Source organism: Balaenoptera acutorostrata, chromosome 20 (assembly GCF_949987535.1).
Source record: "Balaenoptera acutorostrata chromosome 20, mBalAcu1.1, whole genome shotgun sequence".
In the NCBI taxonomy this organism is placed as follows: domain Eukaryota; kingdom Metazoa; phylum Chordata; class Mammalia; order Artiodactyla; family Balaenopteridae; genus Balaenoptera; species Balaenoptera acutorostrata.
Window position 1 is genome coordinate 26,697,570 of NC_080083.1, and position 23,479 is coordinate 26,721,048.

At 39.7% G+C, this 23,479-nt stretch overlaps 1 protein-coding gene and 1 long non-coding RNA gene across 2 annotated transcripts; one reads left to right on the forward strand and one right to left on the reverse strand.

Moving 5' to 3' along the window:
- Positions 1-548: 548 nt before the first annotated feature.
- On the reverse strand, positions 549-6,285 carry LOC130705951 (uncharacterized). The gene is made up of 4 exons (XR_009006349.1): positions 6,139-6,285; positions 5,409-5,578; positions 5,000-5,103; positions 549-4,654 (listed from the first exon to the last, which is right to left on the reverse strand). It is a non-coding gene; the product is annotated as an uncharacterized LOC130705951 (long non-coding RNA).
- Positions 6,286-6,320: 35 nt separating this feature from the next.
- On the forward strand, positions 6,321-12,304 carry SRSF1 (serine and arginine rich splicing factor 1). Its single transcript, XM_028164962.2, has 5 exons — positions 6,321-6,657; positions 7,075-7,259; positions 7,627-7,799; positions 7,999-9,959; positions 11,868-12,304. Exons 1-4 carry the CDS (start codon positions 6,464-6,466, stop codon positions 8,191-8,193), a joined length of 747 nt encoding a protein of 248 aa, XP_028020763.1. The 5' UTR covers positions 6,321-6,463; the 3' UTR covers positions 8,194-9,959; positions 11,868-12,304.
- The last annotated feature ends 11,175 nt before the right edge of the window (positions 12,305-23,479 follow it).

Sequence of the window (23,479 nt, forward strand, 5' to 3'; positions counted from 1 at the left end):
ACCTGTATGGACTCTGCATACGACATTGCGTCAATGCAAGAACAATTACAGAAACCTGCACTCTTACGACGAGCAATTTTGAGTCAATGAGACTACAAAAAAATGCAACCGGTTGGAACAGAGCAGCACCTTCCCTTCTGGGCTGGGCAGGCTGGCAGATTACCTTAGCATTACACTGTAGTAATGGCTGCTGAAGCATGTGTAAGCAAAGTATCACTTGAAGAAGTGTATGACTTATGTTTACAACTATTAACAATATAAGATATTACCCATCAAAAACACCTACTAGAGAAAAAACATGACAAAACTGAATTTATAAATTAGGTTTAGGCAAAAATTACAAAAGCAGGTTTTTCCCTCTTGGCCAGAGGTTGGCAAACTTTTTCTGTAAAGGGCCAGATATTTTAGGCTTGTGGGCCATGTATTCTATGTTGCAACTACTCAACTCCGCAAGCAAATTTAGAAAAGTAATTCTGAGAGTTTTCAGTGAATCTAACTTTTAAAACAATAAAGGGGGAAAAAATCAGTCACACTCTCAAAATTTCAAATAAAAATGTTTTTATTGAAATTATTTCTAACATACTTGACAGCCGCATTAACATATAATACCATTATTACTACTACTACTAACAGGTAACACTTATATAGGACCATAGTATAAGATAAAATTGCCAAAAAAGGTAGCATTTTTAGCAAATAAAGGATATCTGCCATATTTTTATTATAATTCTTTAAACAGCCATTTACTCCAATTAAGAAATGTACAATATGATGATTTGGTGTTTTAATTTTTAAAAGAACTTAAGCAAGAGGGAGAGAGGGAGTAATAATATTAATAGGGAGACATGGAAAAGATACATCTCTTTGTAATAGAGATTTTGAGAGCTGTTTTCTGGCAAAATCATATGTTATTGCTTTCCGTAATGGGACAGTAAAGATGGGCAGAATTAGCCAAAAACAAAACAAGAAGAATCAAAGAATGAGGGAGGCCAGTCCTAAAATAAGATTACCAAGACTATATTATTAGATGATTTACTTGGGCTTGAAAAGTGGCTATCATTATTACACTGTGAAATGAAAAACAATCCTTGTACCCATTGTGTCTATCCACTGACAGAAACATGATACAGTTTCCATAGAAACAACATTCTGCTCATCTAAAGTCCCATTATTTTCAAAGAGCACTCAGGAAATAGTCAATAATATTCATTTTAACAGAAAATGTACTGGTAATAAAGGGAGTTACAGCAAAAATCTGTCCTCAACCTAGTTTACTAGGGAAGATGAGACAAATATAAATGAAATAAAAAGATATACTATTAATATTTCTTCCTTTTTCAGAGACTATTAATCACTAAACAGGTGGAACAAGGGAATAGAGAACTATGCAAGTGAACTCTTTCTGGATGTAACTGCTATTCACGGCTGAATTAAGTACTCCTAATCTTTGTGTCTCTTTACCTAGTAAAACTAACAGTTATCCCCAGAAATGACAGTAGGGATTGATACACAAATACTGAAAACAGAATTTCCAGATTAGGGAAGGCATATTTCAGTGCAAATTACTCTAGAACACCTCGAAGCCTTAATAACACCTTTAGAGGAATGGTACTGGAGAGTGATTTTGCTGATTGTGGAGATATTTTTTTCCCCAGTCATTTAAAAAAATTTTTATTGAGTTATAATTTACATACCATACAATTCACTTGCTTTACTTGTACAATTCAATGGTTTTTGGTACATTTACAGATTTGTGTAACCATCACCACAGGCATAGATTTAAGTGTTAGGAAAATCACTGAAAAACTGGGTCTTGTGATTTCAACCCTTACGGTAACTAACTCTTTGAATTTCCTTTTTTCCCCAAGTAATTATTTCCAGGGTACAGTATAGTGCTTACACTAGTTTATACTTACTGGATTGAATCGAAAGCATTTAAAGTTTCTTTTTGCGGAAGTAAGTTTACATACACAGCAACAGTGTTGAAATAGGCAGCTTCTAAGAATTAAACTCGTAAAATCCATACTTAATGAATTAGCTGGTTGTGAGAGCAATCCATAAAACTGTCTGTGACTGTGTAACTGAGGAGTTTAGAAACACTCTAAAGCCCTAATTAAGATGAGGAGGTAATCTCAGGAGGCAAAACGAAGTGGCTGTAATCTGGTCAGCAAACATCTAATCAATTGTATAGTACACTGTTCAGAGAAAAGGTTGCATGAAGATTAGCCTACAGAAACAGAATTGCCAATCTTTACCCAGCACTATTCAGGGAACAGAGATGCAAAATCCAGAGGGTATGAATCTTCCTGTCTTTGAAGAGGTACACTCTGCTGTGGGGCAGGGATCATTTATCAGGTTTCACCAGGATCTGAATGAAACATCTCTCAAAGCGATTCACCTCATTTTGTTTTGATTCCTTATTTACTAAGAAACTGCTTGATTTGTTTTCCAGACCTGACAAAAAGTTTTCTTGGTGTGTACAATTTGAACATCACGGTTATCAAAAATGAATCTGCTTCACCCAACAAATGAACAAATGGTTTGGTTTATTTGCTTTCTTCTTTTTCACTCTTGTGGACTAAAACATGCCAATCTACTCTGGGACACTGATAGTATAAGATCATACCCTTAAATGTAATAATTTCCAAGCTAATGCCACCCAAGGAGACATTGATAAACAGCCATCCAGACTTTTCTTGCTACATCCTGACCTTGTCATAGGGAAACAGAGCAGGACCCTATGGTCCTTGCCCCTCCCCCACCCATGTCCTTAGCCTGCCTTTCTAAAAAATATTTATTTATTTATTTATTTATTTATTGGCTGCGTTGGCTCTTCATTGCTGCGTGTGGGCTTTCTCTACTTGCGGCGAGCGGGGGCTACTCTTCATTGCGGTGCGCAGGTTTCTCTTATTGCGGTGGCTTCTGCTGCAGAGCACAGGCTATAGGCGCGCAGGCTTCAGTAGTTGTGGCATGCGGGCTCAGTAGTTGTGGCTCACAGGCTCTAGAGCACAGGCTCAGTAGTTGTGGCGCACGGGCTTAGTTGCTCCGCGGCATGTGGGATCTTCCCGGACCTGGGCTCAAACCCGTGTCCCCTGCATTGGCAGGCGGATTCTTAACCACTGCACCACCAAGGAAGTCCCAGCCTGCCTTTTGTCTGTGGAAAAACTTTAGCCGAAGGATAAGTTTAATCAGAGAAGTGAGAAAATGAAGAAACAAAGGAAAACAGAGGAGACCAAATAATACTAGTTTAGTCATTAAGCATAATCAAGGACCTTTAGTTCCTTCTCGAGGGTTATAGATAATATTCTGAGCCATATCCTGTGAGTTGTTTTACAGTTACTGAAACATCCACCAGGTGGAAGAAGTTAACTACGTGATGACCAGACTGTAGCCGTGACATAAGCTGCCACAATTCCGAGAACTGGCCTCAAAGAATTGGAAACAAACCGAAACTGGAACTGAAGATTAACTGTACCTAAAACAATCACGATGACACTGGTAAGACCACTGATGACCAATTTCAAGATGACTGTCAGAGCTGACTGTATTATTTCTGCATGTAGCCCCCTCCCTCCGTCTATAAAAGCTCTTGCCCCCATTGTCGGGGGGGGGGCGGGGGGGAGGAGTCGGCCTTTTGGACAGGCGTCTACCCTCCCCCACAGTCACTGGCATCCAAAATAAAGCGAACTTTCCTTTCCACCAACCTGGCCTCTTTATTGGCTTTTGAGCGGTGAGCAGCCGAACCCCACTTTCGGTTACAAGAGACCCCAGAACCTACAATTTGGTTACACTCAAACACAGTAAAATAGGCCAAGAGAGAAACAAGAATGTCCTAGTCACTCTCTATTAAATTTTACCCTGTATTCTTCTGAACTGAACAGAATCAGAAATGACTGCACTAAACTGGACAAGAATAAATCAAAGCAAATTCATGGTTTTCTTATTTTTCTGTCATGAAAATGCCTTGAAATTAAAAGCACCTATGTTTAAACCACCTCAGTTACTACTGAGTTAACATTAATCAACAGAAGATGAATCTGAATAATCATAAATGGATGGATAAAGTTAGAGAGAAAATGTGCTCAGTAAATAAATATTGAATGTAAGAACCAATACATGATGTGCCTGGAATTCTTTAAAAACTCTCATCTCTTCTGCTGCTAACCAAGTAGGATAGTGCTAGAAACTGAATAAATCTGTTGAAAACGTGTCCCTTTTGGTCAGCTTCTCATTGAAAAATTATCAGGGTCTTCTCTTTTTTTTTTCTTTTGGCCGCACCGCGCATGTGGGATTCCCTGACCAGGGATGGAACGATGGAACCCGTGCTCCCTGAAGTGGAAGGAAGAAGTCCTAACCACTGGACCTCCAGGAAATTCCCAGGGTCTTCTCTCTTTAAATTGAAAGCTCAGTTTAAAAATATGTCATTGAAGGATGAGCTAAAGCAGCGGTCCCCAACCTTTTTGGCACCAGGGACCAGTTTCGTGGAAGACAATTTTTCCGCGGACGGCGGGGCGAGTGGGAAGGTTCAGGCGGTAATGCGAGCGATGGGGAGCCGCAGATGAAGCTTTGCTCACTCGCCTGCCGTTCATCTCCTGCTGTGCGGCCGGGTCACGAACAGTATCGGTCCTCAGCCCAGGGGTTGGGGACTCCTGAGCTAAAGGACAGACAAAAAAGTACATGCACATATACTCATAATTTTGGAAACCACCAAAGAGATTCCAAGGACTACCAAAGATCCTCTATGGATCTGTTGAGGAGCAAATTAAATGTGTATTTTGGGATTACTAGAAACATTTGTAAAATACATTCAATCAACTTTCAGAACTGAAAACATGCTCTTCTCCTAAACAATCTATTTTTTAAAATTTCAAAGGCACTTTGGAGTTTGAACACACTGTGTTCCCTTCTTTACTGTGACTTCCGGGATGGCCACAGGCAAATTTGCAGTCCATCTCTAGGAACTCACAAAATTATTACTGCAGGCATTTTGTGTACTCACCTTATTGATGCCTTCATTTTAATCCTCCTCCCTTATTTTCCCCATTATTTCTTCATCCAGTTTTAGTAATGTTTTATGGTATCTCTGTAAACTGCCTCACATCCCTGGGGAGAGGGAGTTGCAAATAAATACATAATACGAAAAAAATCATCCTTACACTTAGGGTGCAGATCTGTTTTAGCATATTTATGACTGCAGGGTTGTTGTTGTTTAATTTGAATTCATCACTAATATTTAAAAACCCCAGCATTTCATATAAAAATCTAGATTTCAGATGTCTCTGAGGAAGAGATGTAAAAAGTTCTTATCTCCCTGGACCAGCATGCTACCAGAATCAGTCCTGAGCAGCAACTGTGGTCTCCAGTGGTCACAGGAGTCCTCACACATTCATTGTGCTCATTCATATTACTTGAGAGGCCTGGTAATGACTTCAAAAAAAGGAAGGAACTTCAGGATTCTTCAATACACAGAGGCAGGAGCGCTTTTTCTCGTTCTTTGAAAGCGGTTGGAGAAATAACAGGCACAATTCATTCTGCAACCTTCACTGGACCTTTCCGCTGCGTTGGGCCTAGCGATACGCTGTTGAAGAGAGAAGCAGAGGTCTGGGTCCTGGGTGGCAGGTACCACCAATGACTGGTCAGAGCACGAATCACCGCCACTAGCACAAGGAGTGTTCAATTGAGCTATATACAAAGCTCGGTTCTGAACCGAAGGTGGTACGGTACTTAGTGTATACTATTTACTAGGGAATCTAAGCTGGGTTCCCCTCCATGAGACACTTAGGTAAGCAGCCCACGGCCAGTTCGCAGGAGATGGGGCGGTCAGACCAAGTCACGGCTTGGCTCTGCATTGAATCACAGACAACGCAACTCCCGAACTAGGCGCACTCTCCAAGGACGCCCCCGTTTCCGGAGCAACCGCCCGGTCCCGCCCCCTTAGACTCCGCCCCCGTGAGTCTTTCCCGCCAAAGACCGTTAACACCGCAGAGCATGGTGGGACAAAGCTCTCGGCTAGGTTTCACCAAATCCTTTCAGGGCGCCGTTGCTTCAAGAGACCCATTCCTGAGGAAACTGATTATTCTTTAGGACTCGACAGAGATTAATAACCCCTTTTATGAGGGCTCTGTATTTAATCTTTACCACCCAGCCGGTCACTTCATTCGCGAACCTCTCCACAAAATCGGGAACGCGGGAACTTTTTTTCCCTTCGCGCGGAGGGTGACGTCGCGCGTGCGCCAGCGTCCCTCTCGCAGCACCCGTTACGCTTCTGCGCGTGCGTAGTGAGATCGAATAGCTGCTTCCTCCCGCTTCTCTTCCTCCCTCCCCCCCATATCCGTGCGCCGAGCTGATAAAGGCGCCATTTTGGAGGGGCCGCGGGAGACGTGGTGTAGCTGTGGGTTCGCTCTGCCGTTGGCTAGGCTTGGTGGGAAGACCTGTTCTCGAGTCCGCGCCTTTCGTCGCCGCCATGTCGGGAGGTGGTGTGATTCGTGGGCCGGCAGGGAACAACGACTGCCGCATCTACGTGGGGAACTTACCTCCAGACATCCGAACCAAGGACATTGAGGACGTGTTCTACAAATACGGTGCTATCCGCGACATCGATCTGAAGAACCGCCGCGGAGGACCGCCCTTCGCCTTCGTTGAGTTCGAGGACCCGCGGTGAGGCGGTCAGGGTCTTCCTGCCTTGAGGAAATAGGTTGGAGTAGTTGGGGAAGGCTCCAAGGCCTTCACATAGAGAATGGGGAGGTGGGCTCCGAGGTTGGGAGCAAGACGAATCGCCCATGCAGGAGTGGAATGAGGAGCCGAGTCGGCGAGGCTTCTCTGGTGGCTGGGCCCTCCGGACGTCCCCAGAGCCGACTCGCAGGCTCGGAGCGGGAAACTGAGGCGCCGAGGGCTGCCGTAGTGGTCGGCAGCCTGGCGTGCTTCTGGGTGGGGGAGGGGCCATTCCTATTATGCAGCGCATGTGGGCTCTTCCACCCCAGGTGCGCATGTGCGGGGGGCCGCTAGCTCTCCGACCGAGTTAGCCGCCCCTCCGGGTCCTTTTCCTTACGTCTTTGCTCTTCTGTGATCACGCAGGGATGCGGAAGACGCGGTGTATGGTCGCGACGGCTATGATTACGATGGATACCGTCTGCGGGTGGAGTTTCCTCGAAGCGGCCGTGGTACAGGCCGAGGCGGCGGCGGGGGTGGAGGTGGCGGGGCTCCTCGAGGCCGCTATGGCCCCCCGTCCAGGCGTTCTGAAAACAGAGTGGTTGTCTCCGGTGAGTTGACCGTTCCGTGCGAGTTGATGAAAGGGGGCAGAAACCATTTTAAAGTTTTCCTTGCATGACCAGTTTGACAAATGCAAGTTTTCATGCCAGGTCTTAAATTATTTTAGTCCCATGGGTGAATTTAGTAAACAAGAATTACTGTATTTGAGATTTACCAAATTAGGTTGCAGTACCTAGAATATGAGGACCCTTACTTTGCAAATAATTTTGGGCTCTTGATTCCAGAATCTTAACAGCTCCTTAACCTAGGATGTTAAAAATAATCGTTAATTTTAAAGTAATCTTTGTTGTAATGTAAATTTTAAGTTTAATGTGAAATTTAGGATAATTGGTATTGAAAAAAAAATAACTTTTTCAGGACTGCCTCCAAGTGGAAGCTGGCAGGATTTGAAGGATCACATGCGTGAAGCAGGTGATGTATGTTATGCTGATGTTTACCGAGATGGCACTGGTGTCGTGGAGTTTGTACGGAAAGAAGATATGACCTATGCAGTTCGAAAACTGGATAACACTAAGTTTAGATCTCATGAGGTAGGTTATACGCTTATTCTTTTGTTTGGCCAGAATTGGATACAGTGGTCTTAACAGTGGAATTTGAAGGTAAGATTCAGGCAAGGGTGTCCGAGTAAACCCAGTAAAGTGCCTCTGGTGTAAGTTACATTGTATTCAGCATGCCTGAAGACAGGTGAAAGCTTAGATCTTTCAATCGAAAGTTCTGTCTATTCAATAGGGAGAAACTGCCTACATCCGGGTTAAAGTTGATGGGCCCAGAAGTCCAAGTTATGGAAGATCTCGATCTCGAAGCCGTAGTCGTAGCAGAAGCCGTAGCAGAAGCAACAGCAGGAGTCGCAGTTATTCCCCAAGGAGAAGCAGAGGATCACCACGCTATTCTCCCCGTCATAGCAGATCTCGCTCTCGTACATAAGATGATTGGTGACACTTTTTGTAGAACCCATGTTGTATACAGTTTTCCTTTATTCAGTACAATCTTTTCATTTTTTAATTCAAACTGTTTTGTTCAGAATGGGCTAAAGTGTTGAATTGCATTCTTGTGTAATATCCCCTTGCTCCTAACATCTACATTCCCCTCATCTCTGGTAAATTGTATTTTAAGTGATGTCATAGACAGGATTGTTTAAATTTAGTTAACTCTCCATGCTCTTCAGACTGTGATATTATGTAAATGTCTATTCTGCTCCGGTTTGTGTGAACTGGGTTGTTGGGGGTGTTTGTGGTTATCTTACCTGGGGAAGTTCTTATGTTTATCTTGCTTTTCATGTGTCTTTCTGTAGACATATCTGAAGAGATGGATTAAGAATGCTTTGGATTAAGGATTGTGGAGCACATTTCAATCATTTTAGGATTGTCAAAAGGAGGATTGAGGAGGATCAGATCAATAATGGAGGCAATGGTATGACTCCAAGTGCTATTGTCACAGATGAAATTGGCAGTATTGACCTTATACTAAAAGGCAAGGGTTTAAAATGATTATACATCTACCTTAAAACACTTGCAAACATCTTATGCAGTTACCTTTAGCTACAATTGCTTTGCTCTTTAAACCTTGGCAATTGTGGCAAAATTACGTTGCCCATTTTGTAACAATTTATTTTGCTCCCTTCCCTTTTTTTGTTTTAATAGGGACTAATGTGGGAAGAACTGGCTAATTTGTCACAATGCTTAGTTACAACTGTTAATGTGTGACCTGCTGTTGGTGTACATGTGGGTACAGGGTGTCTTTAATTCCAACCGGATAGAGTATAATATCAATACTGCTAAATCTGCATGTCCTCTGTGTGACTGATATAGCGTTGCTACTTCATTTTTTTTAAGACAAAATGAAAGCAAAATATAGAGTTCCAACGTATTGGTGTAGATAATCTAGTTGGGAATACTTTTAAGTCTCACCTTCCCCTTTAAACTAATATTCATAATTGACTCATGTTTAAAACACTTTAATTTACAAATTAAATTACAGATGGGAGCATTAGATTTAGTTTAGACTTAGGTGGGTAGCAATACCAGTAAACTTCTCAACTACATAACTTTTTGCAACCACAAAACCTGTAATACGCTGTACAGTAACAAGTGTTGGCATTATCAGTTGAACTGTAAATATAAAATGCTTCTTCCAATTAGTCTCTATGATAATTAAGTTTCTAAAATTTATCTGAACACCATTCAGAAACTTGTTTTGGGGAATTTGATAGTTATTGATGTACATCTGTTAAACTGATGACAGACATAACTCATCATTCCCCAGAAACCTTTTTTGATTACAGTATCTAACATTTTGCCTCCTCTTTTTTGGTTTTGCTGGTTATAAAGGTTTGGATTGGAGAGGGCTCACTGGATCCCAATCCTTGGAGCTGGATCATTGGATTCAAATCATAATGTGGATAGGATAGGGAGGATGAATTACAAGGATTCATGGAGCGGGATCAGATTACCAGGAACATAGGAGTGGATTCCTGCCCCAACCAAACCGCATTCGTGTGGATTTTTTTTTTTTTTTTTTATTCAACTTAATTGGCTATTCCAAAGATTTTTTTTTTTCCTATTTTTGACGATTGGAGCCCTTAAGATGCACGATGGAATTGTGTTTTGCATTTTTTGGTAAAAGGAGCAAAGCGAGGACCTGGAGATATACGCTGGAGCAATCTCCTTGGAAGGATTCAGCACGAGTAGATGGTAAACATTTAAAGGGGAAAGGGGGGGTTTGTTTAAAATAGTAAATCAGTAAGTCACTTCTAAATTTAAAGAAAACAAAATTGGAGTTGAAGACTAAGTAGGTTTCCAATTGGCTATTGCCGTTTTTCTTTGAAAAAAATAAACATTTTTTTAAAAAAACTATGCATGGTTGTCCTTTTTCCTCTTGTAAGATTTTTTACTGGTTGACTAGTCTCAGTTAATACTTTAAATTGATAAGATTCCAATTCTTGTGTTTATGTGTTAGTAAATTAAAGGTTCTTGAAAGGACTTTTCTAATAAATGGTATTAGCCATCTGTTAATTGTTGTAAAAAGTCTTCAGGGGAAGATAAAAAATGAGAATAAGGCAATTGTGTATGTAATATGGTAAGTGAGGGGGTGATCTAGTCTCTGAAGGATAAGCTTCAGAGCTTTGATTTTAAAATGATGAAAAGCTTATAGATGCTGCTTTATTTTTGGTGATCATCTAGAGAGCATAGGGTTTTGTGCAAAATCGGGTGAGGACTAGTAAATTAATGTTGGTGTTAGCCTTTGAGTTTCTCAATAAAAGTAAACTCATCTAAAAAATTGGTAAGTATTAAATTCACAGATTAGGATTTTTAACGTAAATTACATTTTCTGTTTGAAGTGTGAATAGCACACTAGAAGATTAACTGCTTATTTTAGTAAGTCATTGCTAATAAAAAGCTGGGCATTCTTTAGAATTTTGCCTTGGAAGTCTTCTCAACCATAAAGTTATTCTGTATCCAGAACATACCAAAGCAGTGATTACATCTTGTAGTCTACTGGTTTTTGTATCTTTACCTGATAGCCCCTTGGTGCTAAGTTTTCAGTTTAGAGTTGGGGAGGGGTTTTTACTTAGAATTCCTAATCTTCTGATTTCCTGATAGCTAGCCAGAACATCAAACCATTCTTTTTCTACACCCAAAAGATAGCTAAGTCGTAACATTTCCTTTGGGTGTTAATTATACTTGGGAGCAGAATTTAAGATTGCTATTCAGTTGACGTAATTTCAAACCTAGGAAACACTAGAAATAATCTTGGTAGTAGAGAAAATGGGCCCAAAGGGATTTGCATAAGGTCACCCAACCAATACATTTAAATGAACCTTATGGAATGTCAGGAGGAAGAGGAGGGATAGGAAGTTCCAAGTTAGGATTCCATTTTAAGTATTTAAGCAAAACACTTGGTATAGATTCATTAAGGGAGTAACTCTAGTTACTATGTGAGAATTCAAAACAACTATTCAAGAGCAGACTTAGGGACGTAAAACAATTAAGTTCTGTTTCATCTGTAGAATATACAATTGGTATTTTTTAATGACTAACTTTGGAAAGATTAATGTGAGCTAGACTTAAGCAAGCCTGGGTTCATTTGTGTTCATTGAATATTTTGGAAACAGGACCAAAATGAAAATTGCCATCGCTCAAAGTTGGCAAAGTTAAGTTGCCATCACTTAAATTGCATTTAAGCTACGCTGAAAGATGTGTTCTACTAAAAGTAGTTCCAACCCCTGACTGAAGTGAGATAGAAAATATTACTTCCCTAGTATATAGGCTGTTTAAGATTAGAGAGGACTTAACTGTGTATGAAAGGTAGGGGGACGCAGGTTTTCCAGTTCAGTAAGACCAGACAGCTAAATGCTGTAAGGGGAGAGGCAGACTTGCTGTTTTTCAGTCTTAGGAAATGGACCTTAAATCTCTACCTAGATTAGCAGCTATTAGAAGAAAGTCACACCCTTTTGGAACTAAAAAAGCTGTCTTGGATTTTCGCCTTTTCTCCCTATTTATGTCCCCTTAGATATTGTAGGGAGCCTATAATTAGTTTATTATTTTCTAACCAAGGAAAAACTTAAGTCTCTAAGAAGCAATTATTTTTCATAACGTCAGATTGAGTAACCCACCTTGCTGTTCAGCCCACATCCTTCTGGAAACAAAAGGTAAGAAACCCATTTTCTGATTCCTAATTGTTTGGGATCTGAATTTTATTAATTTAAAAAAGATACTCTTTGGAATATGAACAGATTTCCCTCATTTAAAATGTTTTTTTCCCCTAAATTTTATAGTTTAATAATATGTTCCATTATTCGTGTATCCACTCGTAGTGCTTAAGTTCCATATGATTCTAGAATTTTAACTTTCTCAGTTTTGTCTTTGAAATACATTTGCTCATTAGGGCTGGTGTTCTTTTTTTCAAGTTTCTGTGAAGATGAATTTCTTGTGTGCCTTTTTGCCTACTTTGTACATGAAGTTGTAATGAAATTGCAAACAAAATAAGTTATATGTCTGTATTTACCATAAATGGTATTAAAAGCAGAGAAACTCTATTAGACTGAAGTTCTGTTATAACCATCCTTTGGTTTAGCTTATTTCTGTCATGGTATGAAGAATGCAGAGGCAGAAAACAGGTTCACAATCTCTTATCCCAAAACTCCAAAAACAAAGTTTTTTGTTGTGGAGCAAATTGAATATAAAATGTGACCGAAATCGTTGCCTTTGTTTTGCACTTAACTGCGACTGAATTGTCTTCCTGCAGAAATATTGATGTGTCAGTTGCCATAGGTTTTGCTGAGAGTGTTATGTGATAAAGGGTCTATATATGATACCTTTATAAAGTGCAAAAAGCTCTGAATTTCAAATACATCTGCCCCAAAGAGTTCCGGATAAGGGATTGTAGAACTGTTACAGGATACCCAGAGCGAAAGTTTCTGTGTAGTTTTGAGCATGTGAATGAAAACAAACCGGTTACTGTGGATCCTTTATTGATTGAGCTGTAAGTTCCCTGTCTTTTTAGACTGAAGCAGCCACAAGAAAAGGTATGACTCACATTTCTTTATGTTCTGTTGCTATGGTGGACTCTCATCAGTTGTACTCCATTGAAGGAAATATTCTGCCATCCCATCCTATATGGTGGAATACTCTTATTTGGGGGTAATTTTTTCCAGTACTTTTTTTTTTTACAGGAACATTGATCAATATGATCCTATAGGAAAAGGTGGGATTGGCATGAAGTAAAGAGATTATAAGGAAACATCTGTTCATTGTGTCTCTCGTGATTGTCTATTGAATAAATAGTAATCCTGGCAAAAACTTTTGCTTTAAATATAGATCCAAGAAGTTACGGTATACTTAATTAAACCAGCTTATTCTTAACGGTTGAGAACTTGGGGGGTGGGGGGCGGTGCTTCTTGCTAACTTTGAAAGCTATACCCGACAACCTTGAATGTGGTTGTGATTTTGTAGGGATGGAAGGAGAGAAGGGGTTTTTTTTTTATTACAAAAGTCGCTTGGTGCTTCTGTAGTCTCTATCAAATACAAGTTAATTTAGGCAGAAATAATCTCATAATAAACATTTCAAAATAGATGCCTCACTGGGTTATGGGAGAGAAAAATCAAGCATGCCTTTGCATAAGGACGTTCCCGGTTAGGTAGGTATGCAAAACACAAATGAAACAGAATAAACACTTAAGTAGTTAAGTAGATCCTGGGTGTTTCATCTTCATCTCTTAGAAAAAGTTCAAAGGAGTTAACATTCAACCATCAAGTTAAAGTATCTTTAACTCCTTTTACAATTATTAATAGAATTATCAATGTGAAGATAGTAGAAACAGAGCTTTTCTAGAATGCTATATTCATCCTCACCAAATATACTTTGAACAAACATTAATTTTGTAGGGATGCCAAACGCCTAATGAGTTGTTTGGGTTTTTTTTTACAATGGTCTATTCCACTCCCTATTTGAGTAAACGCTAGGGAAATTCACTTAGCCACCAGAGGGAGCTATGATACAAAATCAACCAGGAAATACCCTAGAGTAAAGAATCCATACAGCAAGGGGGAAACTATATTAATCCTCTGTATCAGCGCCAAAGTTAAGTGTTTTTGGTCTAAGTTTTTTTCCTGAAACTTTACCTTTGCCTCCCCGTCTGTTGGGCAGAATTCTTTCCCTTTTCATTTAGGTTTTGAATAGTACTTGATGAGTAAATCTGTAAATCAGAAAACTGTCTAGGTTCTGGGACTTAGGAGAAAATGCTAAAGATGTGAATCTGCTTGTTTCTCTGTCTACCTTGTATATCTCCAGGTATGGAATAGTAAGACCAGAGTGTAAGAATTGGGTACAGGAGTAGATGTGTGCGCGTCTCCCCCCCCCCCCAATCTAGCCCAAAAATTGGTCATATGATATAAAAATGCAGTATGCTTTCAGAAACCTTTATCATTTGTTTTTATGGTGTGAAACACTTTGGGGAGTGATACCAATCTTTATTTCTTGGCATTACTGAGACTTTCAATGATTGTTAGTGTGCCTTAAAACCCTGTTTATTCATCAGGTTGGTTAGCCTTAGTTTTTTGTTCTGCAGGCCTTGTTTCAGTAGGCAGAGTATCTTGTGATCACAAAGTCAGTACAGACTTCTCTTGACATGTTTATTTAATGCCATTTTATTTTAAGAAAGCCAAAAATTATTAGGAACTAACACTTCAGCGTTTGTCATTCCCACCCCCCCTTCAACTTTACATTGCAAAAATGGAAAGGACACAGGCTTCCTGTTTATTGTCACTAAGAATATTGTATTAAAGTTTTTTAGGCCCACTTGATCCAATTTAGTCAGCACCAATATGGGAGCACTTACCTTAAAACACAAATGTTAGGAACTTGTCTACTTTGAAGAATAAGACGCTAAAAGAGGACAAATAAAGGTATTTTAGAAGAGAAAATAGAATCAAGTTTACAAAGTAGAGATTACTTTGCCTGCTAAACTCACATTTTATGTAGCAAATGAGGCTACAGAAGGTAGTTGCTGACTAGCAGCCTTGCTGCAAATTGGATTGAGAGTACTAAAAGTGCACTAGATTATGCCTTTCGTTAATTCTAAAAATGTTAGCTCTGATATCTTCCTAATTTAACTTGTGAAGAGAGACCATAAATCCTAAATTGCTCAAATGAAAATCTAGAATTCTCTTTGTAAAATAAAAAGACTAAACTTGGAGATTGTTTTAAGTGCCAGATGGCATGGCAGAATTGTACCCTGAAGTGCTGGGTATTAGGAGAGCCTTTGTAAGTTTGGGATAAGCTTTCAGGTTGTGGTGTTTATTAAGGTTTAATCCTTAGGAATGGGCTGCTACATCAGTTGAACAAAAGACAACCTACTGCCTTTAACTAGGACTTGGAAGTCCTGGACTGAATCTGAGGCCATTGGTAACCTGGCCTCTGGCCTACCTTTTAGTCTGATCTCTAGCCTTCCCCCTGATATACTCTAACCCAGGACTTGGCATTGTCCAACATTTCTTGTATTTGGTCCTTCTGTTTCTTCCTTCTGCGGTGCTGTCCATCTCTTCTTCATTCGGAGAAGTGCAACGTACCTTGAATAATCTCAAGAGTCACCTCTCTGAAAACTAACATCCATCATACTGTGTTGGCACAGACTTTGTGTATGTCTAGTATAGCATTTATCACCTAACCTTGCTTGCTCTATCCACTTACCTACCTCATCTTACTTGATTGATGAGTTTTTACTTTCTAAGGAACCAAGACAGTGTCTGGCACATGATAGTCACTGAATAAACACTATTGGTCCTTCATCATTTTTCCTGAAGAGTATTGTTCTACTGTATCTTAAAACTTAAGCCAATCTGCCTTTATCAGTGAGTTGTTTATATATATCTCCTTTCTAACAGGCCATAACCTCATCCCCTTTCTTCCCAGGTACATAGCACAGTGCTGTGCACTGAGGAGACACTCAGTTCAATTGCTTTTGAAGAGAAACCTAGAAATTCACATTACTTTACTTCCCTTTCTGAGTATCTTGAATAAGTAACCAGTTAATAGAGTCTCAGTTTCTTCTATTTCCAAGTTGGAAATAAGTCCTTATTCAGTTGATACTTATAGAAGAAGCTAAGTAACATTAAGACATTTCCCATCCTTTTACCTCCTGGTATGTTTCTAACAATTTTTGGAGACTTTTTTTCTTAACTTGAATTACAAAATAAGAGTGACGTCCATAGCATAAGACTAGGAATGTAAAATGTTGGTTAGCAGTACAGCAAGCACACTACAGAAAAAATCTAAAATGACTCATTTGTCCTCTAAAACTACGTAGTAAACATGCAGCAAGGTGAGAGTCAAGTTCTGCAACTTAATATAACCAGTTCTCAGCCACAGTACTATTGTATCTACGACTTGAGCTAGATAAAGACATTCTGTTTACTTGCCAGATAGAGTTATTCAAAATGCTGTTTGGATTTGTGTCCCATCTTCATTTGCCATACTGACATCCTTGTCTGTGCACCCAAATTCATTACTAAAGTAATGAAAAACTAGTTAACTGGTTTTGCCAACCCGTCTCCATCCTGGCGATCAAATCTGATCTTCCTAAAACAGTGTCACTCCCTAGTATGAAACAGTGGGTTATAGTCTACAATTTATCACCATTTTCAATCACATCTTCCCCTGCTCTGGCTGATCTGGTAAATATTTTACTGACCATGCTTGTTTTTACTTCTGTATTTTATGTTTTCAGACTTTTCTCCTTCCCTCTTAGCAGTCACCCTGCAGCTTCAAATCCTTATCACTATCAAGTTAAATTTAATTTCTGAAACTATATAAAAGCAAGCTTCTAAACCCATATAATAGCTCTCTTCTCTGTGATGCATTTAGTCTCCTCCCAATTTTATCTTATTACTGTTGAAATTTTTGTGTTAACTTTTTCTACCCAGTGGAATTTTTGTCGTATTTGTTTTTCCCAGTGAGCCAAATGTTTACTTGCCAGATAGAGTTCTTCAAAATGCTATTTGGATTTGTCTCCCACCTCCATTTGGCCAAGTTTAATAAACGTTGATTGACAAGAGAAAGAACTTAGTACTCCTTAAAAGCAAAGTGCTATAGAAACCTATTTTACGAACTGTTGGTTAACTGGGTAGATTACTGAAGAAAGTAATAATCCTAACATTGCATCAAATAATTCCTCAGATGTGAAGCTAGGAACTGCAAATTACTGTTGACCCTTAATGCCAGGGTTAGGGGTGCTGATCCCTCCACGCAGTGTAAAATTTCCAGATAACTACAGTCAGCCCTCTGTATGTGCAGTTACGCATCTGTAGATTCAAACAACCGCGGGTTGTGTAGTACTGTAATATGTACTGAAAAAAACAAACACGTATAAGTGGACCTGTGCAGTTCAAGCCTGTGTTCAAGGGTCAACTGTAACTTAAATGCGAGCCTAAGCCAAGTATAATTGGAAAAGTAAATTGTTGCCCCCAAAATCAATCTTGCAAAGTCAAAAAGAAAGTTGTTCTGTTGCAAGATGTGCCACACTTCTCAGTACAGATCTCAAGAATTGATGCCATTGTCTCCTAAAAGAGCAGAGGAGTTCCCTCTCTTGCTGCTTTCTCCTGGGTCTCCTTTCTCCATCTTTCTTACTTAAGCGTGATTCTTAAAGAAAAAGCCTTAAATCCTCTCTGAATTTTGTGGTCCTGTATCAATGAGAACTTCTACAGATTTCTTGTTGGGATTGAATTATTTTGGTTCTTTTTTATTAGTAGTTATCTATAAAGGCATTCACGTACAGAGTGAAAAAACTGGATAGCATTTCCTTGGTTTGGGAATCTTAACATTACTCCAGGATCCTGACCCTGGTCTTTAGGCTGATCGAGGATCAGCTAGCATAAGCAGTTCTCTCAAAGCCAAGAGACTCAGCAAACATTTAGCAGACACCCACAAGTCCTACAAGCACCCACATTCCTTGTGCCATTAAAAATTCTTCCACCCCTTCATGATCAGCTAAAGACAAAAGCATTCTTGGACTAATTGCATTGTATTTTTGCTTTGCTTTTCTTCAACATACTAAGTGTCACATAATGCATACACTTGCATTTTGCCATTAAGTTGTTGTCTAATTGTCTCATGTATGTTTTATTTCCCCCAGCTACATGGTAAACTCTTAGAAAGCGAAGACTATGTTTATAACTTTTTGACACTTTTTCCAAGATACTCAGTATGTTAGTACATACACACCTTAATAAATGTTTATGGATAAATAAATACGTTCATGAAATCCTTGGCAGGTGGACTGCATAGCTTAGATCTGATATGCAGTGTGGTCCTCCAATCAGATTGGGCTTATTTCCAAAGTAGTGACTTCAAGGGTTCATGCCCTTTCTACCTTCTTAATGGAAAATTTGGAGGGAAAAATGCAAGGACATAGGACAAATACTTTATCATTCTTAATGGAAGTAGTTGTTTTATGAAGTGCTTTGACTCCTTTTAATTCTCAAATGTTATTAGCCTTATTTTGGGGTTTGAGGAAATAGGTTCAGAGATGTTAAAGTGACAGGCCCAGAAACTGAATCTATGTTTTCTAGTGACAAACTCCTGTTTATTTTATTACTACATTGCTTTTCTTTTTTTTTTTTTAAAGACAGCCTTTTTCCAGTGGGGAGGTTGTTGGGGGGAAGATAAGTCTTTGACCCAAGTGATCACCACCTGTAATGTCCACCTGATGCCACCAGGGTGTCCCATGGTGCTGTCTTTGATCCATGTTCTTATCCGAGTTGATGGGGGCTGTTTCAAGGCTGGTGTTAATCTTGTCAGAGTGGCCATGGCCCAGAGCCCAGCAGCAAGAAAGTGGGTCTTTCCAGTGTGCAGTGCACAGCTAGCATCAGAGAAACTTTTGACCCTCTCTGGTCAGGCTGGCCCCACAGAAGGATAGCAGGTCAGACAGTGGCCAGAGCCTGGCCAGTCACTCTTACTAGGCTGCAGCCCCACAGACAGTAGCATAAAAAGATTCTGAGAATGGGTAAATGTTTATAAACATGCATTTGTTTTGTTAGCTGAGTATACACTTACACAAATTTGTATTAGCAAAATAGATCCGATACACAAAACTGGATTGAATTACTTTACCAGTTTTAAAAGCCAGTGCATGGTGACTTCCCACTTTCCAGTTAGCAGTAACAGTCTAGATTATACTTAGCCCTGAGCATACAGCCTCTTTAAGCATTAGTTTTGATATTCAGCAACCCTAGTTGACAATCTTCAGTGTCAAAGCTATCACTTATGTGAGAACCAATGAGGTGCAGTCTCATTTAGTATTAGAGCAAGTAGCCCCTTTAAAATTTTCCTTCCCAGTGCTCTTATAAGCACTTTGTATAAAAGTCTAACTGTTCTATAATTATTTCTTTTCAAATTTTGATTTTTCTACTGGAGGAGATTCTTAAAAGTATTCCAGTGACTGACTAGTACAGTTCCTGGCGTTTAATAGATGCTTGATAAATATTTGTTTACCGAAATAGGATAATAGTTACGGCACAGTTCTACTCATGAGCCATTTTTCTAAGGAGAGAATCCATATTAGGAGGTCTTTGTTTTGTCTTCAAATTGATTAGAATCCATTATGAACTAGGAAGTTAGTCCCTGGGGTGTCCCGGCTGGCCTTTCAAAACCTTGAATATGTCATTCTAGGTTGGAATTAGCACAGCCTGAATTTGGGCTGTATCTGCTGATTCTCTTTAGGTATCATCCGTGCAATATCTTTAGGACCAGGTGTTTACCAGGGCTCTCAGAGCCACCAGGAGAGACTAAATTAAACTTTACTGATTGGAGCTCTTGGACTTGGGGGTGCCCTTTTCCCTCTCCCTTCCCTGTTTCCCTAGGTAAGTTTCCATCCCAAAATTCCTGCAGTTTTAAGGTCACTGTGGAACAAATCCCAAACCTACCTCTAGTAGTCAAGGTTTCCTTTCAGTTTTTGCAGCTCTTCTCTGTAAACACAGATTGTAGTACCAATTTGGATCCTTCCATATGCTTTGCTTAAGTGATCAGAGTAACTGATCTTTAGCGAAATGAACTTTTGTATAGGACATATATGGGGGATTCCTAAGGCTTCATGAGTTTTGCTAAAGGTTTTATTTAGGTCCTGGACAAATTACTTTAGGAATAAAAGTTGTCAATTCTGATGCAAACAAAAAAAATCCTCTTGTCCCTGAGAAACATAACTAAGTATAACTAGTCATTTAAATAATAAACTAGTTATTTATTTAATAAATTTAGTTTTAATAAATTGGTCTGAAGATATTCTTCCATATGTGAAGAATAAGCATATTATGCCTTTTCCATCTAAAGTGTAAATCACTTAAAGGCAGAGATAGTGTGTATCACAACCCCCAGGATTCCTGTTTCTGGGATTGCCTTGTACCTGATGCTAAGGGAGCATTTTCACCGGCTTGAATTGAGTACTTGCCATCTGCTCTCTGAGCATTCGCTGCTGAATGAAAGGGGAGAGAAAGTGAAATGAGAGGTTGGGGGGGGGGGGCAAGGAAGCTGGAAAAATAAGAGGTGGGAGCTGGGGAGTTGGGGGGCACTTATGTAAGGTCAGTAAAACAAAGCTAGCAGAGGACAGTGTCAGGCCTTGGGGGTAAAGGGCTAATTCTGTCAACTAGTTGAGTAGAGCCATGTGTGCTTTGTTAAAGAGACTAAAATTACTTCAGAGAAAAATCTAGATTCTCTGAATCTGACCCATCTTCCTGTGTACCATAGTAAATTGTTCATCAAGTCAAAATCTAGGAATTGTGGTCCTCTTTCTTCAGGTCTAGCAAAGAGCTTACTGCCACTGCTCAGGCAACCAAGGGTGAAATGCTTCAAGGAGTATTTGTGGATAGCTGGTAAGCTTGATGTTTTATTCCCCAGCTTAAGGAGTAAATGCTGAGTACAGCTGTTGTCCCTGTGTAGAGCTTTAACAACCAGCTTGCCAGGTTCCCTGCACCTGCTTATATGCCTGGATTAGATAACTGACTGTAGAACTTTAGGCAGCTTCTAGTTCAGAGACTTTGGAATCAAGAAACATCCTTAAAGAAGCAAATCTCTCTCCTGGAGCCTTAGCCAGATCTTATGCTGTTCTGACCTTGTGTTGCCATCTCTTGGCATTGCTGCCTAAAATGGAGGAGCCTATCTAAAGCTTAGGCTAACTAGTCTTGTGATGTCACATCAGTGTCTTAGGTCACCACTGTTCATGTCCCTCACCCAAGGAACATACTACATAGGTTCCTCAACACTTGTTTCATTATTTCCTGTTTCCTTCACTACAAGGAATGGAGGGATCCTCAGTCAAAGATCATATTGACCCAATGAGGCTTTTTTTTTATCTAGGCCAATGAAAGGGCGAGGAAGGAGCACCAACTCAGAAAGAGGGAGCCATAAGATCTGCATGTATTAATATGGTAACTCTTTGGAGACTTCTGAGAAACAGAATCCTATTTGAACTCTGGACTATCCTCAAGTCTGATAATGAAGAAGAAATTGAAGAGATGTTTCTGTTGGGAGTTTGGGTAAAGAGTATTCACTTGATATATGTATGTTTTTGCCCTGCCCCACTCTTCACAAGAACATTTGGACAGGCATTAACAAGTACTAATTTTTATTTTTTTATTTTTTTTTTGCAAATGAATCATTTTTCTGGTAATGCAGATGGCTACTAGCACAATGCTGTTTAGTGTCATTACATCCCTCTTTTTAACCAGAATATATTTGGGGTGGAGACTATAACCACTGAAAAGAGCTTTTCCTTTGTACCAAAATAACTGCTTATGTAAGGATTTAATTTATGTTTTTGACTATTAGCATAATGTAACTGAACTAAGCTTTGTAGTTGTTGGTTCAGGCCCATGAAGTTTGCGTGACCTGTTAAGTGGCAACTTTTTTTCAAGCTCAGCCATTACCCTGGACTTGGGGCATCTGAGGGCAGGGAGGAACAGGTGTCCAAAGGAGAAATGTTGGTGCCTGAGAGTATGTTTTCCAGTTGTATTGAATTTCTTACTTGGTGTATTTTTGACCTATCTTAGTTTCTTTCCTTCTTGTGTCCTATGCTGTTTTGCTTGCTATTTGTTGGATGTCCTCTGTCAGCCATTCAGAAGTTGTAAAACGGAAGGTATTTCTACTCAGATGCTTTGTGGAAGAAACTGATAGGTTAAGCATTGATTTCTGGCAGCTTCTTTCAAAAAGAGTTAAGGTGATAAATGTGTTTCCATGGCTTTGGATATGTTTTGGGCGTCTTGGGTATATGGCCTTTCTTACAAACAATAGAGTGTTTAAGGACCCTCAACTACCAGTTAAACTAAATGTCTACTAGGAAAATGGGTAGGTTTGTTCCCTGTCCCTTTGTTCTCTGTGACTATGTTCCAGCTGTCAAGGAACTTAAATAGGTATTTAGGAAAAAAAAAATTCTTCGTTGTTTCCCCTTCCTCACCTTACCAGTTAAAACAGAAATAAACTAGTGATGACACTTTAGGTGGTAGAATTGAAACACAAACCCAGCTTCTGACCACATGGGCCACAGGCAAGTGGCTTAAGCCCTTAGTGTGGGGAGGTGGGGTGGGGAGATTACTTCTGCTTTCCTCCCGGAGAGGCTTGTTTTTGTCTCTTTTTTGGGTGGGTGGTGGGGGGGGGTTGTTGCCTTTGGTCTGGTAGAGTGTGTGTCCATTCTCCCCCATTACACTGAGGCTGGTAATACAGGGTAACATTTCTCTCTGGCCAATGTTTTTGGTATTTCTAAATATTGCAGTCTTGCTTTTTACTAGTAGATCTGTTCATTGTCAGTTCCAGCTTTCTTGCATGAAGAGTTTGTTCATTAACTGCCAATTTGAAGCTGCTTCTAACTAGATAGTCTCTATGGACAGTTTTGGATTTGATTTGGTTTTGGTTTGTTGATTAGTCTTTATTGGGAAGGGTAATTGACAATAGCAGAGATGGTTTCTATGCCTAGGATTCTGAATCTAATCTTAATCCTTAACGTACTCACAGGATTTTAAAATCCTTTCCAAAATGGGAAGGAAATATCCTGTTACTTTCTAATGTTTGCTAAAAGTTGTCCTGGTAAATGCTGATCTTGGTAGGTTTCTTCCTTTGTCATGTGTCCTTAGCCTTTTGGCCGTTTACCTTAGGGCTCTTCAAGGGAGAGGGGGATGGGGCATGGGGAAAACCTGTTACTTTGAGAGAAAGTAAGAAGAACTGGCTCAGAGCTCTTATGCAGAGTTCCTAGCCCCAGAATTAATCTAGAACCTGACTTCAGTAGCACCAATAAAAACATCTACTTAGCACCTGTTATATTCCAGGAAATGTTCTAAGCTTTTTATACACATTTCTCATTCAATCCACAGTCCTGTCTCTGTGAGACAGGTATTTATTTTGTCCTCATTCTCCAGATGAGGAAACTGAGGCCCTAAAAGATTTAAGTGACAGGTTATACACACTGGGGCAGGGGAGATGGGAAAGAAGAAACTGAACCAGGTGGGGAGGGAATCTGAATTTTATTTGGATGGATGTAGGCACATATATTTTTTGGGTTAGACACCAGACATTTCAGTTATACATCATATCTGGAGGTAACACCATTGATTCATTCACTGAAAGTTGTTTACAATAATCAATATGAATTTATTGTCTTCAGACATTGCTAGTGTTTTGATTGGACCCCAGTGTAGTCTGTGGAAGCAGGCTTGAGGAGGGGTTCATTTTGTTT